This window comes from Ovis canadensis, chromosome 12 (assembly GCF_042477335.2).
Source record: "Ovis canadensis isolate MfBH-ARS-UI-01 breed Bighorn chromosome 12, ARS-UI_OviCan_v2, whole genome shotgun sequence".
In the NCBI taxonomy this organism is placed as follows: Eukaryota; Metazoa; Chordata; class Mammalia; order Artiodactyla; family Bovidae; genus Ovis; species Ovis canadensis.
Window position 1 is genome coordinate 44,141,677 of NC_091256.1, and position 18,631 is coordinate 44,160,307.

At 38.2% G+C, this 18,631-nt stretch overlaps 1 protein-coding gene across 6 annotated transcripts in view; it reads left to right on the plus strand.

Moving 5' to 3' along the window:
• The window catches only part of AKT3 (AKT serine/threonine kinase 3), a 281,419-nt gene that overhangs the window by 253,105 nt on the left and 9,683 nt on the right, over positions 1 to 18,631 (plus strand). For all 6 annotated transcript variants that reach the window (XR_011247672.1, XR_011247671.1, XR_011247673.1 and 3 more), the window contains exon 13: positions 15,834 to 15,936. Coding sequence is in view for 1 of the 6 variants with exons in the window: in XM_069545551.1 (XP_069401652.1) it covers positions 15,834 to 15,936 (103 nt within the window). In the remaining 5 variants the exon portion in view is untranslated. The remainder of the gene's footprint in view (positions 1 to 15,833; positions 15,937 to 18,631) is intronic.

Sequence of the window (18,631 nt, forward strand, 5' to 3'; positions counted from 1 at the left end):
TCTAAAGTTGGCTCTGTCTGAAGTTAATATGGCTATTCCAAGTTTCTTTTCATAAGGTGTTACCATGGTTTCACCTAATTTTTTTTTTAACCTACAATTAATACAGTCTTAGATCACATTAGATTTTTTTTTAATCGGAGTATAGTGGATTTACAATATCCTGTTAGTATTGGGTGTATAGCACAGCGATTCAGTTGTACGTACATGTATATTTTTCTTTGTATTCAGATTCTCTTCCCTTATAGGTTATTACAAGATACGGTGTATAGTTCCCTGTGTTCTACAGTAGATCCTTCTTGGTTATCTATTTTATATATAGCAGTGTGTATGTTAATACCAACCTCATAATTTATCTCTCTCCTACTGCTTCTCTCATTTGGTAACTATAAGTTTGTTTTCTGTGCCTGCGAGTCTTCTTTCTGTTTGGAAATAAGTTCATTTGTATCTTCTTTTAGGTTTTTCATATAAGCGATACCATTTGATATTTATCTTTCACTGTCCGGCTTGTTTCACTTAGTGTGATAATCTCTAGGTCCGTCTATGTTGCTGCGAATGGCGTTGTTTTATGTCTGAGCAATATTCTGCCGTATATATGTATGCTACATCTTTTTTCTCCATTCCTCTGTCATTGGACATTCAGGTTGCTTCCATATCTTGGATATTGTAAATGGTGATGCTCTGAAAAGTGGAGTGCGTGTACCTTTTTAGACTGTGATTTTCCCCAGATACATGCCCAGGAGTGGGATTGCAGAATCATATGTAGTTCTATTTTTAGTATTTCAAGAAACCTCCATACTGTTCTGCACAGTGGTTGTACCATTTTACATCCCTGCCAACAGTGAGGGAGGGTTCCTTCCCCGCAACCCCACATCCTCTCTAGCATTTATCACTTGTAGACTTTTAATGCTGGCCATTCTGATCAATGTGAGGTGATACCTCATTGTGGTTTTGAGTCAGATTTCTCTAATAATTAGCGATGTTGAGCATCTCTTCATGTGCCTTTCGGCCATTTGTATGTCTTCCTTGGACAGTTACATGTAATGGAATGAAATTAGAACATTCTCTAACTCTATACACGAAAACAAATTCAAAATGTGTTAGAGGCCTAACTGCAAGGCCAAGTGGTCTGTAATACGGCGTCTAGCGCCGGCTTTGGGGTGCCGCTCTTGCCTCAAGCGTTCCTCTGCGCCTTCCTGTCCCTTCTCTTCTCTTGGTCCCGTTACATGTACATTGCATCTTTTGCAGTTGTCTCAGAATGCTTGGATGTTCTGCTCTCTTTTATTCTTGTTTCTCTTTGTGTTTCAGTTTGGAAAGTTTCTTCAAGCTCACCAGTTATTTCCTTGACTGTGTTCTGACTATTGGTGAACCTGTCAAAGGCATTTTGTGGTGGTGTTTTTGATTGCTAGCATTTCCTTTGATGCTTTCTTAGAGATTCCATTTATCTACTTATAATACTCACCTATTCTTGCTCGTAGTTCACTTTTTCTACTAAAGCCTGTAGTATAATAATCATAGCTGCTTCAAATTCCTGGTCTCATAATTCCAACATCTATCTCTCTCTGTCATATCTGAGGCTTGCTTTATATCTTGAAAATACACATTTTTATCCCTTTATGTCTTGCAATTTTTTTGTTGAAAGTCAGACATTGTACTGAGTAAAAGAAATTGAGGAAAGTGGGGTAAATAGGTCTTTAGTGGAGGTGTTACATGTATCTATCTCACTAGTTTACCAGGTTTGAACATACTTATTAGTTTTAGTGCCATTTTTTTTAAGGTGATAGTCTATATAATATAGATGATTGTGTCATCTGTTTCCAACTTGTATGCCTTTTATCTCTTTTTTTCTTGCCTCCTTGCATTGACTAAGCTTGCCAGAACAATGTTGTATAGAGATGGTGAGAATAGACATTTAATTATTACTGATTTGGGGGAGATGGTATTTACATTTCCCCTTCTGATTATGATATTAGGTATAGGTTTTTTTACGCTTGCCATCTCTCAGGTTAAAATTATCTGCTGTTATTTCCTGAGCACTTTTGTTATAAACAGATGCTGGATTTTGTCAGATACGTTTTTCTGCATTCATAGAGATAATTGTGTAATGTTTCTACTTTAGTTTATTAATATAGTGAATCACATAGATTTTCAAATATTACACCTATATTGCATGCCTAGAATAAACTTCTAAACAATCATGGTATATTATCTTTTTTATATATTGCTAGATTTTTGTTAGTATTTTTATTTTAGGATTTTGCATTGATATTCATAGGAAGCATTGGGCTATACTTTTCTTTTCATGTACTATCTGGTTTTAGAATCAGGATAATAATACTAGACACTGAAAATAAATGGTGTTACCTTTTTTATTTTATGGAAAAGTTTGCATAGAGTTACTGTATTTCCTCTCTCAGTGTTGATAGAATGTCCTGTGAAGTCATCTGAGCCTAGACTAAAGTAATTCAATTTATTCAGTGTATGTTCAGCATTTCTAATTATCTGTTTTTTTTTTCAAAAAGATTTTGTAGTTCATATGTGTTTCAAGGAATTTTAATACTTTATCTTATTATTGAATTCATTGACACTTGAGTTGATGGATTATTTGCTTTATTTTTCTATTCCTCTTACCTTGTTTTATAAATTAGCCATTTCTTTCAGCTAGTTACATTGAAAAGTTAATACATTTGAATCCTTTCCTCTTTTATAATATTATCTTGTAGTGTAGTATTTTTACTACCTCTAAGCGTTGCTATAGCTGCATCATGTAAGTTTTTTTGGTCATATTATGATTTAATTTTTACTTCAAGATGCTTTTTAGTTTTCCCTATGATATCTTCTTTTACTCTATAGATTATTGAAGTATGTTGTTTGATTTATAATATTTGGAGATTTATTAACTATTTTTCTGTTTAGGTTTCTAGTCTAATTCTGTTGTTAAGGAACATACTTTTATAATTCTAAATACTTTAAATTTTGAGGTTTATTTTATGAAAAATGATTTATGTTGATGAGTGTTTTATATACATTGAAAATAATGTGTATCTTTGTTATATACAGTGTTCTATAAATGTCAATTAGATCAAGTGGGCTAATAGTTTAAAGTATTCTTCATCCTTACTGATTGACTGCTTGCTTTTATCAGTTAATAAGAGAGGATAAGTAAAGTCCTGACCTATAATTGTGGTGTTGACTAATTCTCTTTTAGTTCTGTCACTTTTGCTTTAAACTTGCTGTTCTGTTCTTAGGTGTACCCGGTTTTAAGACTGTTATAACTTCTTTCAGTGAATTTCATCACCTCATCTAAGTTAGCCAGCTTTATGCATAAAGATTGCAGTGGCTGTACATGAAAATATTAGAATAGAGAAAGTCAATAAAACCAAAAATAGTTGATTGTTTGAAAAGATCATAATTGACAAATTTTTATCTAGATTGGCTAAGAAAATGAGAAAAAATATTAAAATCACAGGTAGAAAAACATTAATATTGATTTTACAGAAATAAAAAGGATTGTTAAGAGGATAATGTGAACAGCTATATACTAATAAAGTGGATAAACCTGTATGCAGTGGAAAAATTCCTGGAAACACACAAACTGCCAAAATGACTCAAGTAGAAGTGTGTGTGTTAGTCACTCCGTCATGTTCAACTCTGCGACTCCACGGACTTCAGCCCACTAGGCTCCTCTGCTCTGTCCATTGAATTGTCCAGGCCAGAGTACTGGAGTGGGTTGCCATGCCGTTCTCCAGGGGATCTTCCCAACCCAGGGATTGACCCTGGGTCTCCTGCATTGCAGGCATATTCTTTACCAGCTGAGCTACATGGGAAGCCCCCCCAAGTAGCAGCAGAAAATTTGAATAGACATCAACACTAATAAGGACTGGTGGGGACAAAGTAAACCGAAAACTCCAATAAAGAAAAGCCCACACAAGGTCAGATGGCATCACTAGAGAATTATTCAAGCGTTGAAAGGAGAAATGATGCCACCCCTTCTCAGATTCTTCAAAGAAATTGAAGAGTAGTGAATGCTTGCTGACTCTGTTAGGATAGCATTACCCTGATTCCAAAGTTATGCAGACACACAGCAACAAAACTACACAGCCGTATCCCCAGTTAATTCCCACGAAAGTACTAGCAAACCAATCAGTGGCATATTAAAGGGCTTATACATCCTGATGAAGTGAGTTTTATTCCAGGAATGCAAAAATTCAGCATACTAAAATCAATCAAAGTAATACCCTACTTTAATAGAATAAAGAAAAAAAAAAGTGATCTCAATTGGTACAGAAAAAACTTTTGACAAAGTTCAACACTCTTTTCATGGCAAAAGAACCAAAACAAACAAACAAAATTATACTTAGAAAACTAGAAATAGAAAGAAACTTCCTCATCATAATATAAACCATTTGTGAACCCACCATTTGTCACACACTCAAATGATGAAACTTGGAAAGCTTTTCCCCAAAGATAAGGAAGAAGATAAGCATGCCTACTTTCAGCATATCAACATATCAACAAAAAAGATGCTCTTCTCTTCAACATAATACTAGAAATTGTTGTCAGAGTATTTAGAAAGAATAGGCAATAAAATGCAATCAGATGGAAAAGGAAGTAGTAAAACTACTTCTGTTAACAGATGACATGATCTTATATGTGGGAAACACTAAGGAATACACCAAAAAACCTCTTAAAGCTAATAAAATCACACACAAAATATATTTCTATACATTAGATAAAAACAATATGAAAAGCAATTTAAGAAAATTCCATGTTAAATAACATTATAAATAAGAAAATAGGGATAAATTTAGTTATTATATAATAATGTATATTATTATATATAACTACATAAGAATTATTATTATGTGTAATAATTTATTAGACCAGATGGACTTGAGTTATATATATAATATAAAATTTTATAAAGTTATGTACATATACATACATGCATATATAAATGAATAAGTCCATCTGGTCTAATGCATCATTTTAAGCCTTACTGATCTTCTCTCTGGATGATCTGTCCATTGATGTAAGTGGTGTGTTAAAATCCACCTCTATTATTGTGTTCCTGGCAATTTCTACTTCTATTTGCCTTATATATTGGGCTTCCCTGATAGCTCAGTTGATAAAGAATCTGCCTGCAGTGCAGGAGATCCCAGTTTGATTCCTGGCTCAGGAAGATCCGCTGGAGAAGAAATAGGCTATCCACTCCAGTATTCTTGGGCTTCCCTTGTGGCTCAGCTGGTAAAGAATCTGCCTGCAATGTGGGAGACCTGGGTTCCATCCCTGGGTTGGGAAGATCCCTAGAGAAGGGAAAGGCTACCCACTCCAGTATTCTGACCTGGAGAATTCCATGGACTGTGTAGTCCATGGGGTCACAAAGAGTCGGACACGACTGAGTGACTTTCACTATGTATGTATTCACTATATATTGAAGGCCTCGTATGTTGGGTGCATACGTATATATTATAGTTACGATATCTTCTTGGGTTGATTCCTTGATCATTGTGCAGTGTCCTTTGTCTCTGGCATTGGTCTTTAAAGTCTGTTTTGTCTAGGTATTTGTACTCCAGCTTTCTGTTGATTTTCATGTTCATGCAGTACGTTTTCCATTCCCATCATTTTCTATGTCATTACATCTGAGGTGAGTCTGTAGGCTGCATATATATATGGGTCTTGTTTTTGTATCTGTCAGCCACTCTCTGTCTTTTGAATTGAGGATTTAGTCTATTTACATTTAAGATAATTATCAATAAGTATATTCTTTTTGCTATTTTTAAGAATTGTTTTGGGGGTGTTTGTGTAGGTCTTTTCTTCCCCCCCTTCTTGTTTTGTTCTCATGGTTTGATGACTATAGTGTTAAGTCTGGATTTATTTTTTGTATGTGTATCTCTTACAGATTATTTGTGGTTATCAGGAGATTACTATCATACATATACATATATAGTTGTTTTGAGTTGCTGATCTCTGACTTTCAAATGTACTTTAATAATCCTGCATTTGTACTCTCCTCCTCTCGTGACTACTGTGTTTGATACCATATTTTACATCTAAATGTTGTATATACCTATTACCTGCTTATGGTGGATATAGATGGCTTTACCACTTTTGTCTTTTAATTTTTCCACTAGCTTTGTACATGGACATTATCCTTTCTTTACTCTGTTGGGTTGGCCAAAAAGTTCATTTTTGGTTTTTCAATGCAGATATTTTATAGTTCAATTAAAATGCATTAATAAGTGATCCTCCAAACATACTTCTTTGTCCTTCTTAAGGAATACATGCAGATCTTGTTTTATTGCACTTCACTTTATTTTTCTTCACAGATAATGCATGTTTTTGCAAATTGAAGGTTTGTGGCAACCCTGTGCCTATCAAGTCTTATCAGTGCAGCTTTTCCAAAAACGTTTACTCACCTCATGTATCTATCACATTTTGATAATTCTTAAAAACATTTCAGACTCTTTCTTTTTGTATTTATTATGGTGATCTGTGGTCAGTGATTTTTAGCATTACTACTTTAATTGTCTGGAGGCTCCATGAGCCACACTTAATGGATGCACAGTAGATGCTGTGTGTTCTGACTGCTTCACAGACTGGGCGTTCCACCGTTTTTCTCCTTCTCCTCGAGTCTCCTTGTTCCCTGAGACACAGCATTATTGAAAGAAGGCTGATTGACAACCCTACAGTGGCCTACCAGTGTTCAAGGGAAAGGAAGAATTGCATGTCCCCCAGTTTAAATCAAAAGCTAGAAATGATTAAGCTTAGTGGAGAAGATATGTTGCAAGCCAAGATAAGCCCAAAACGAGGCTTCTTCTCCATTTAGCCAAGTTGTGAATGCAAAGGAAAAGTTCTTGAAGGAAATTAAAAGTGCTACTCAATGAACACACAAATGGTAAGAATGCAAAACAGCAGTATTGCTAATGTAGAGAAAGTTTGAATTGTCTGGATAGAAGATCAAAGCAGCCACAGCATTCCCATAGGCCACAGCCTGATCTGGCGCCACACCCTGACACTTGCATTCTTTGAAGGCCAAGAGAGGTAAGGAAGGTTCTGAAGAAAATCTCGAAACTAGATGTTGCTTCACAAGGTTTAAGGAAAGAAACTGTCTCCGTACATAACATAAAAGTTCAAAGTGAAAGAGCAAGTGTTGTGTAAGAAGCTGCAGCAAATTATCCAGCTAAGATCATTAATAAAGGTGGCTATAGTAAACAACAGATTTTCAATGAAGTTAAAACAGCCTTCTTTTGGAAGAAGATGCCATCAAGGACTTCCATAGCTAGAGAGGAGAAGTCAGTGCCTGGCTTCAAAGCTTCAAAGAACAGACTGACTCTTTTGAGTTAGGGGCTAATGCAGCTAGTGAGGCTTCCCAGGTGGCTTGGTGGTAAAAAATCTGCCTGCCAGTGCAGGAGACACAGGAGTCGTGGGTTTGATCCCTGGGCCAGAGAGATCCCCTGTAAGAGGAAATTGGTAACCCACTCCAGTATTCTTGCCTGGAGAATCCCATGGACGGAGGAGCTTGATGGGCTGTAGTCCATGGGGTCACAAAGAAGTAGACACAATTGAGCAACTGAGCATGCATGCACAGTGCAACTGGTGATTTTAAATTGAAGCCAGTATTCATTTTATCATTCCAAACATCCTGAGGCTCTTAAGAATTATACTGTCTACTCTGCCTGTGCTTTAAAAATGGAGCAACAAAGCCTGGATGACAGCACATCTGTTCACAACATGGTTTACTGAATATTCTAAGCCTACTGTTGAGACCTACTGCTCAGATAAAAAGATTCCTTTCAGAATATTACTATTGCTCATTGCCATGCACCTAGTCATCTGGTGGGAATGTACAGCAAAGTTAATGTTTTCCTGCCTGCTAAGACACATCCATTGCAGTCCATTTTAGTTCACAGATTCCTAAAATGTTGATGTTCACTCTTGACATCTCCTGTTTGACCACTTCCAATTTGCCTTGATTCATGGACCTAACATTCCAGGTTCCTATGCAATATTGCTCTTTACAGCATCGGACTTTACTTCCATCACCAGTTACATACACAACTGGGTATTGTTTTTGCTTTGGCTGCATCTCTTCATTCTTTCTGGAGTTATTTCTCCACTGATCTCCAGTAGCATATTGGGCACCTACTGACCTGGGGAGTTCATCTTTCAGTGTCCTATCTTTTTGCCTTTAAATGCTGGACTGGATGAAGCACAAGCTGGAATCAAGATTGCTGGGAGAAATATCAATAACCTCAGATATGCAGATGATACAACACTTACGGCAGAAAGCAAAGAAGAACTAAACAGCCTCTTGATGAAAGTGAAAGAGGAGAGTGAAAAACTTGGCTTAAAACTCAACATTTAGAAAACTAAAATCATAGCATCTGGTCCCATCACTTCATGGCAAATAGATGGGGAAACAATGGAAACAGTGACAGACTTTATTTTGGGATGCTCCAAAATCACTGCAGATGGTGACTGCAGCCATGAAATTAAAAGATGCTTGCTCCTTGGAAGAAAAGTTATGACCAACCTAGACAGCATATTAAAAAGCAGAGACATAATTTTACCAACAAAGGTCCATGTAGTCAAAGCTGTGGTTTTTCTGGTAGTCATGTATAGATCTGAGAGTTGGACTATAAAGAAAGCTGAGTGCCAAATAATTGATGCTTTTGAACTGTGGTGTTGGAAAAGATTCCTGAGAGTCCCTTGGACAACAAGGAGATCCAACCGGTCTATCCTAAAGGAAATCAGTCCTGAATATTCATTCGAGGGACTGATGCTGAGGCTGAAACTCCCAATACTTTGGCCACCTGATGCAAAGAACTGACTCATTTGAAAAGACCCTGATGCTGGGAAAGATTGAAGACAGGAGGAGAAGGGAACAACAGAGGATGAGATGGTTGGATGGCATCACCAGCTCAATGGACATGAGTTTGAGTAAACTCCAGGAGTTGGTGATGGACAGGAAGGCCTGACATGCTGCAGACCATGGGGTTGCGAAGAGTCGGACACAACTGAGCGAATGAACTGAAGACACATCCATTGTGAAGCCCTTGAATTAAGGAATCATTTCAATTTTCAAGTTTTATTAGTTAAATTCATTTTTTTTAAGAGTGCAGCTGCTGTACAGATTTCTCTGTTGGACCTGGCAAAGTAAGTTGAAAGCCTTCTGGAAAAGATACACCATTGTAGATGCTATTAACAACATATCATGAAGAAGTTAAAAGTTCATCATTAATAGGAATTTGGAAGAAGTTAATTCCAGCCTTCATGGATGACTTTGAGAAGTTCAAGACTTCCATGGAAGAAGTAACTGCAGATGTGGTGAAAATAGAAGGAGACCTAGAATTAGAAGTGGAACCTGAAGATAGGACTGAATTGCTGTAACCTCATTTTAAAACTTGAACACGTGAGGAGTTACTTCTTGTGGATGAACAAAGAAAGTCGTTTCTTGAGATGGCGTTTACTCCATCTCAGGAAGATGCTATAAAGATTGTTGAAATGAAAACATAGTGTTTAGAATATTGCATAAATGTGATTGATAAAGCAGCAGTAAGATTTGAGAGGATTGTTTCCAATTTTGAAAGACGGTCTACTGTGGGCATAAACATGATTGATAAAGCAGCAGTAAGATTTGAGAGGATTGTTTCCAATTTTGAAAGATGGTCTACTGTGGGTAAAATGCTATTAAACAGCATTGCATGCTACAGAGAAGTCATTTGTGAAAAGAAGAGTCAATTGATGCAACAAACTTCATAATTATTTTAAGAAATGGCCACAGCCACCCCACCCTTCAGCAACCACCACACTGATCAGTCAGCAGCAGACATAAGCCCACATGGACACAAAAGCCTCTACCAGCAAAAAGATTAGAACTCGCTGATGGTTCAGATGATACTTAATATTTTTTTAGGAGTGTTATTTAGACATGATGTTATTGCACACATTAGAGACTACAGTACAGTGAAAACATAACTTTTATACACCCTGGGGAACCAAAAAGTTCTCGTGGCTCTCCTTACCGCTCTTTTAGCTTTATTGCGGTGGTCTGTTCCAGAGTCAGTAGTATCTCCACAGTATGCCTGTGGAGTCATTCAGATCATTTAAAGTCCTGTTTAACTAAAAGCTTCCCAGGTTAGGTGGTACTGCTGCTTCTTATTTCTTTTAATTTTACCATTCTGCTGTTCAACTGCTAGTGTACATCTACAAGGAGAAGCTTGAATATATAACTTAGGAAAGACAAGTATGTGTCCACCTGTGACCTCTCTCATAGGTGCTGCCCTCTCTGCCTCTCTTCCACAAATTAAAGACTTCATCTTTTCATGCTCAACTTTTAAATCCGCTACTTATCTTTCTTCATTTCTCACCAAAACCTTGTCCCCCTCAACCTAGGAGTTCTCTTATCACTGCCTCTTTTCTAAGGAGTTGATCTGGTGTGATAATGAGAGAGTGTGGTTGTCATTACAGGAACTTGAGCAAAGGAGCTAAGTTCTTGGTCATCTTCATAGAAATATAAATGAATTTTTCTATGAACATATTATGATTAATGGTTGGTAGCCTTATTAACATTGCTTTCTTGTATTTTAGGTTGAATAGACTTTAATATTACTGCCTGGGAGCCACATTGTATAGGATTTTTTAATTTGCTTTTCTTTTCTGTCTGTTGAAATAAGTCTTAGGTTTTCTCCAGTGTCCATATAGGCTGGTTTATAAGTTGAAAATTGCCTATATATATAAAATTTCTTCCCAGTTTACATATTCATTTAACTTTTGCCCATGTTCTTGAACATTTCTAATCAGAAATAGTAATGAGTGGCTGCCACACTGCTGCTGCCGGACAATACCTATGAAATCTCCTGGAGGAGGGATAAAGAATACATTGTTTCAGCAGGCTCTTGGTGAACCCTGAATTTATAATGCGTGCAGTTTGCCTGTCCTCACTATCACAGAAGCATTCAGTAAGGCCCTCTTCATTTCACTAATGAGAACACTTTTACCTTTATAAGCAGCTCTTCTCCAAGTATTACTGAAATCTTCAAATATACCTTGTACTTGTGGATGCTTGTGAATAGTATCACCTGTCCACAGACCCACAGTTAAAAGCCCTTCTAAGTTCCAGATGTATTGATTAAATATTTAACGTGTGTTATAGCTAAAATATAATATGACTCGCAAAGAGTCATAGCTAAAATAGTCATTTTGTTGGGGTCAATTTATGATATAATAATTGTATATTAGTGTGATATATACCTTGGATCCCTTGGTGCATTTTTTTATGAAATCAAAGTAAACATTATGGACATGAATTACTATTGTATAGTAATTTTGCAAAAATGAAAAAATAGTTATTGAGTTTCTGGTCATCTGTAAGGATAATTGGCATGGAGAAGCTTGGCAGATAATATAATTAAATCTTGTTTGTCATAGATCTGTTAGTTTTGTCTGAAATAAATCCTCTTTCCATATTCCCACTTTTCCAATACCTGTGTATATTGGAATACACAGGTGTGCACGCACACACTCACAAACCATAAAATCAGCTTTTCAGAAGAATTAGAGATTAAATAAATCAGGATCTTGGCCCAATTTTAGTTACTCTCGAGTTATTTTAAAGAGGCAGAGCTATAGCACCAGATTAGTACCTATGGCAAATCTAAGCATTTAGTAGGTGACAGTTTTTACTATCAGGGTCTGTGTTCCCAGTACTTTTGATCCATGTATGTCATTACAGAATGCTGTATGAGATAACCACATTTATTTAATTAAAATGGCAATTAAAGTTCCATAATCTATGTCACCTTTAAGTCGGCAAAAATAAGACTAGGAGCTGATTGTGGCTCAAGATCATGAATTCCTTATTGCAAAATTCAGATTTAAATTGAAGAAAGTAGGGAAAACCCTTAGGCCATTCTAGATTCAAGGGATTAGATCTGATAGACAGTGTGCCTGAAGAACTATGGACGAAGGTTTGTAACATTATACAGGAAGTGGTGACCGAACCCATCCCCAAGAAAAAGAAATGCAACAAGGCAAAATGATTGTCTGAGGAGGCTTCATACACTGGATTTAGAAAAGGCTGAGGAACCAGAGATCAAATTGCCAACATCAGTTGGATCATAGAAGAAATAAGCGAATTCCAGAAAAACATCTATTTCTGCTTCATTGACTACCTTAAAGCCTTTGACTGTGTGGATCACAACAAACTGTGGAAAATTCTTCAAGAAATGGGAATACATCTTACCTGCCTCCTGAGAAACCTGTATGCAGATCAAGAAGCAACAGTTAGAACCGGACATGGAACAACAGACTGGTTCCAAATTGCGAAAGGAGTACATCAAGGCTATATATTGTCACCCTGCTTGTTTAATTTATATGCAGAGTATATCATGTGAAATGCCGGGCTGGATGAATCACAAACTGGAATCAAGATTGCTTGGAAAAATATCAGTAACTTAGATACGCAATTGATATCATTCTATCATATCTTCGCTATCTGCCGAAAGCGAAGAGGAGCTAAAGAGTCTCTTCATGAAGGTGAAAAAGGAGAGTGAAAAAGCTGGCTTGAAACTCAACATTCACAAAACGAAGATCATGGCATCCAGTCCTATCACTTCATGGCAAATAGATGGGGGGAAAATGGAAACAGTGACAGATTTTATTTTCTTAGGCTCCAAAATCACTGCAGATGGTGACTGCAGCCGTGAAATTAAAAGACGCTTGCTCCTTGAAAGAAAAACAGTGACCAACCTAAACAGCGTATTAAAAAGCAGAGCCGGTACTTTGCCAACAAAGATCCGTCTGGTCAAAGCTATGGTTTTTCCAGTAGTCGTGTATGGATGTGAGAGTTGGGAGTATAAAGAATGCTGAGCACCGAAGAATTGATGCTTTTGAACTGTGGTGCTGGAGAAGACTCTTGAGAGTCACTTGGACTGCAAGGAGATCAAACCAGTCAGTCCTAAAGGAAATCAGTCCTGAATATTCATTGGAAGCACTCACTGATGCTAAAGCTGAAACTCCAGTACTTTGCTTACTTAATGTGAAGAACTGACTCATTGGAAAAACCCTGATGCTAGGAAAGATTGAGGGCAGGAGGAGAAGGGGTCGACAGAGAATGAGATGGTTGCAAGGCATCATCGACTCAATGGATGTTAGTTTGAGCAGATTCAAGAATATAGTGAAGGACAGGGAAGCCTGGCCTGCTGCAGTCCATGGGATTGCAAAGAGTAGGACATGACTGAGAGACTGAACAACAACAATAATTACCCAGCAGTAAAATGGATGAGCTGTCAATACATGCAGTGACGTGGATGAGTGTCAAAATAATCATGCTAAGTGAAAACAACCAGATGAAGAATACATACTATTCGATTCCAGATACTTAGATGTCGAGAAAATATACACAAATCATTCATGACAGAAAGCAAATCAGCTATTGTCTGCAGGTGAATAGAAAAGAGGAGGGGATTACACAGGGTTATAAGAAAACATGTACAAGTGATGAGTAAGTTCATTATCTTTATTGCATGGGTGTAGACATATGTCAAAACATGAAATTGTATACTTTTTTGTATAGTCTTATATTAAGATATATTTACAATTTATGTCAACCATACCTCAGTAAATCTTTTTTATAAGGACTTGCTCTCATGGAACTTGTATTTTATTGGGGAGGAGACACAATTATGATGACAATAAGCCTGTATTTTTTCTGTGTGTATATATAGGTAGATATGCATCGGATGTTGAAAAGTTTTTTGAAGAGAAAGCAGTGTGAGGATAGAAAGTGATGGGCAGGGGAGGGCAGGTGTTTGAGAGAGGTGGTCAGGTAATGCGGTATCACGATATTTGAATGAAGACTAGTTTGAGCTCCCTGTAGTAGTGTGAAAACTGCATAAAGTTCGTTTCAGTTTTTTTTTAAAGTCTCAGGTGGCCATTCTCTCTCTCATCTAAAAAGATAACATGTTTCCCTTAACGTGAAGGCAGATTTAAGTTTCTGCCATCAGAAGGAAACAGATGGGAAGGGTGGGCAGAGATAAGCAAAACCTAGTCTGCTTTCTCAGTAGAAGCCGTTTCTGCTCTAAGAATTTCTTGTGCTTAATTTCTTATTAGAAGGGTGAGACCTATTTTTGGAACATTTGTAGAATGGTGAATCAGAAAGAAAGTTACAGCCAAAATCCCTGTCTTCTAGTTGCCTGCAAGAAAGGCAGATATCCCCTCTGTTTTCTTGAAGGAAAACCCCCAATTCTGCAGTCACTGTCACCACTGGTGTTCTTGTATGTATGTCTGTGATGCCGTTGAGGGATTTGTAGAATCATGTTCTCGGGGAACTTTTATTTTATTGAGGAGGAGGTGTAATGGTGATGCACGTGTGTATGTGTGAGATGTTGAAAAGTCTTTTGAAGGAGGATAAAGCAGTGTGAGATTGCACTTTTGAATGAATAGAGGAGGGACGATTTCCATCAGTGGTGTGAACTGCTTGCTTGTGTCCAGTCATCCTAACAGAGCAGCTGGAAATGTGTTGTTATCTTAGCAACATCTTAGCAACAGCTGATCAGTGCAACCTGAATTTGATTCAGTCCCCCCAAGAAAGAGTGCTTGCTAGTGATAGAAACTTTAGAATATCTCTGTATTGGGGGCATAGAGAAAGAATGTTCGAAAGAAAAGAAATTTCAAATGCTTTATAACATGTGCTATAAACTGAAATGCGGTCCTTTATTTTGAAAACATGCTTTTAACTTTGCTTACCCCTTGGTTTATTAAAGCATAGTCCATCTAGAGAATAATTTAAAGATCTTTGTCTTACTTTAACATAAATTTGGTGACAGTAAGTGTGGAAAGTGCATTGAGTGATGCCAGTTGGGTATTTGTTTCTGTAAAATTTTTATAAAACATAGTAATTTCTGTCATTCTGTTTTTCATCTTTCTGTCTTCATGGTATGAATCAGAGCATCAGAATGAATACCACCATTCATCAGAGTGGTATTCGTCAAAGAGTATGCTCTGGGGCTGGGCTCCCTGTGTTGAAGAAACCTGTAGACTCTCGCCTGTGAGGCTGGGAGCCCTGAGAAGCAGGAGCCCCCTCCTGGCTCCAGTCCCACTGGCCAGTGGAGGCTACTGACGCAGAGATTTACAGGGCTCGGGATTCTGTAACCTTCAGCAGCCCAGGACTTTTCCCCCACTGCGTGCCTGCTGCAGGTTGGAGGCAAATGAGTCAGTTCTTTCAACCCTTAGAGTAGTTCCTCCTAATCTTTTGGGTCATGGTTCCCTTTGAGGAGCTGATCAAATCTATGAAATGTTTGCACATCACTTCAGGGGCTGCCACAAGCCCCTTTGCCAGGTCCAGAGGTGGTGTGCTATTTGTGACCTAGGTAATAACTGTGTTATTAAGTTGCATTTTTAATAATAACCTGTTCAGCCAGGCACCTGGAAGAGCTAGAGAAAGCCAGCAAGTGCTTTTCCTGTAGCAGGAAGACCCTATGTTCTGTGACAGCAGTCCAGATCCATTGGTTTTGTATGTACTTTCCTAGGGAAAAATATTGGGACAGACTTTTCAATATCCTCTTCCCATTTTTTTCTTTGACTTTCATTTGTTCTATTTCACATGACCCTTCAAATGTTACATAGAACAACCAAGTATCTACTGTTCTGTTTAGACTTAACCATGAAGCCAAATACCTCTGACCATGAAGGCAAAGACACATCTGCCTTGTACAGTGACTGAGAAGTCTAACCTCATACGCTATTCATTCAGTACTCGCTCTCTAATTTTACCTTAGAAATGTATTTCCCTAAATTAAAGTCTCTTAATAGTACCCTTTTGCTTCTTACAGCTTGTACCTCCTTTTAAGCCTCAAGTAACATCTGAGACAGACACCAGATATTTTGATGAAGAATTTACAGCTCAGACTATTACAATAACACCACCTGAAAAATGTAAGTAAATCTAGAAGGCAGTTGATAATGTTCCAATATAATTGAAGAAAACAGCCATTTAAAACTGATAATTTTCTCATTCAAATTCCATAGTGATGTAACTCTATTCCTTTTAAGAACATGGGCTCTCAGTGGAAATACTTAAAGACAGGTAGCTAAGAGAGAAGTTTTTTTGAGTAAAAATTATATATGGAAAAATTGTAGACTTGAGAATTATAGGCTAAATTTTAGACTAGCTAGCTCTTTTCTGCGTGCACGTGTGCTGAGTCGCTAAGTTGTGTCCCACTCTTTGCAACCCTAAGGACTGGCCCGCCAGGCTCCTCTGTCCATGGGATTTCCTGGGCAAGAATACTGGAGGAGGCTGCCATTTCCTTCTCTAGGAGATCTTCCAGACCCAGGGATCGAACTTGCATCTGCTGCATTGGCAGGTGGATTCTTTACCAGTGAGCAACCAGGGAAGCTAATTCTTCCCTACCATTCTCCAATAAATTATTTTGACCTCAACTAAAAGGATGCTGAAATGAAGACCCCCCTTATTTCCCACTGCTCATTCAGACACTGCCTTCAGGATTTTGGTGATTCTGGTCTTGTGCTTACTTAGCGGTTTTTTAAAATCCACTTTAAACTGAATCACCCTTTTTTGCTTAGCTTTGTCTTAAGCATTAATATCTGTGAAGAAATCATTTAGTTTGCTAATAGTTTTTGATAAGTTAAATTACAAATTTATTGAAACTATACGTTCATGCACCACTTAAAATGATTCCACAGGTACTAGTGTGTACCCCACATTTTAATGAATACCTTTCCCTTAATGGGAAGAAAAGTTTATAAAATGTAATTTATAAGCATTCTTGCCTGTTGACAAAGGCCTGTATCTGTCATCATTAGTTTAGGAGTGAGGACAAAATTGAGTTTCAGGGACAAATTTGGATAGCTAGAAGATTTCCTCAAATCACACATCTTGTGGCTCACACAATAACATCATATTAGTTTTTCCTCCTTTTTTTTTTCTTTTATATCCTTCTCTACATGTCCTCTCCTCTCTTTTCCTTTTTAAAAAGCAAACTAGCTGATAGTGCTGATTTACACTGAGCGTCCATGAGAGGGAAGATTGAAGTACTGTTGCCACGGTGGATGTGGTCAATTGATTGCAGCTTTGAAAGGCAAAATAGGAGTAGTCTAGGCTGGGTTTTTAATCTGAGACCTATGGCTGACAAAAAAGCGGGATCATAAATACTATGAAATGAAAAATGTAATTATGTGTGCATATATACTTTTCTTTCTTTAGACTTCCAAGAATTTAAGAGCCTCTTAAGTTTCATTTTATAAGGGAAAAAATTAAAACCCAGAGAGAAGAGGAGCTTTTCCAAGTCCCACAGTCACAGCTTAGCCAGTGGTAAAGTTGGTCAAAGTGTGAAATGGCAGTATATTGAGGCCCTGCTCGTAGTTTGTCACCAATGGTGGGTGAAGGGCTTCGTTGCTAGAATCAGAATCTCTGAGAGCTGAAGATGTTAGAAGGCCTGTGGAGTGGTGGGCGGTCAGCTAAGGACCAGCTGAAGGGGAGCAGTGGGCACAGCCACGGCAAGGTTTTCCCTGGCCCAGTGTAGGCTGTTGGTGGTACAATTTAATTGTCTGAAATTCTGGGCAACACCGCTGAGTTGTTGGACTAGCCTAGAAGTGCTTCCCACCAGAGAGCATTTTGGGGGCCTCCTCGTTTGTATATAACCTTATATATAAGTTGTAGTCAGACTGCATCCTCCTGCTTCAAGCCCTGCAGGAGCCTCCCAGCTGCACTGTAAACCCAGCCGCCGACACTGGCTGCACAGCTGTCAGATCTGGCCCTGCCCCCTCTCTGGCCTCATCCTGTCTGTCTTCCCTGCAGTCCCTGGGTTCCAGCCCCACTGTGAACACACAGTGTGCCTCAGGGCTGTGTGTTTACCGTGCTCGGCCTGGAATTCTCTTTTCCCAGATACACGCACGAATGATTCTCACTTGTCCTTCAGACCTCTACGTGTCACTGTATCAGAGCACTTTCTTTAGCCTCCTTACCTTAAAAACAGTGCAGCCCCTCAGACCCCATCACCCCACCCCCTAATTCTGTACATTGACACCTTTACTTGCTGGAATCCTTCTGGTTAATTTGTTAGTTTATTTTACTGTCTCTTTCTCCAGCTTGAACAACGGTAGCTCTGAGAAGAATTTGGTTTGTCTTATTCGCTGCTAGCCCCAGCTCTGAGTTAGGTACCTGGCTCAGCATACCTATTCAATGAATACGTGTTAAGTGAGTAAAGAAACAGACTCTAGTGAGGCCTGGGCCGGGAGGAGGCCTGGCTCGCTCCAGACAGTGCTGCTGCCTATCCCAGCCCAGAATTTGTGTTTGGCTGACATCCTCATGCAATTTTACATGGAGCTTGGTGAGGTTAAATAGACCTTGCTATTTTGAGAGTCATAGAGATAGGTAGGCCATGTAAATGCAAAACTATGAGTGCAAATTTTATTCCAGAAAGCAAGGAAAATATCAGTGTGGAAGAGAAAGGTGGGTTGAAAAAGCCCTGGACTTGGGCCCTGCTTTGTCTCCCAGCACCCCACACTAGTTCTGGAATGTGGCAGGTCACTCACTGTGTGTGCCTGAGAAGCCATCTCTTTAGGAAAGGCACCCCGAGTTCTATAGGTTTAAATAACCATATTTTTCATT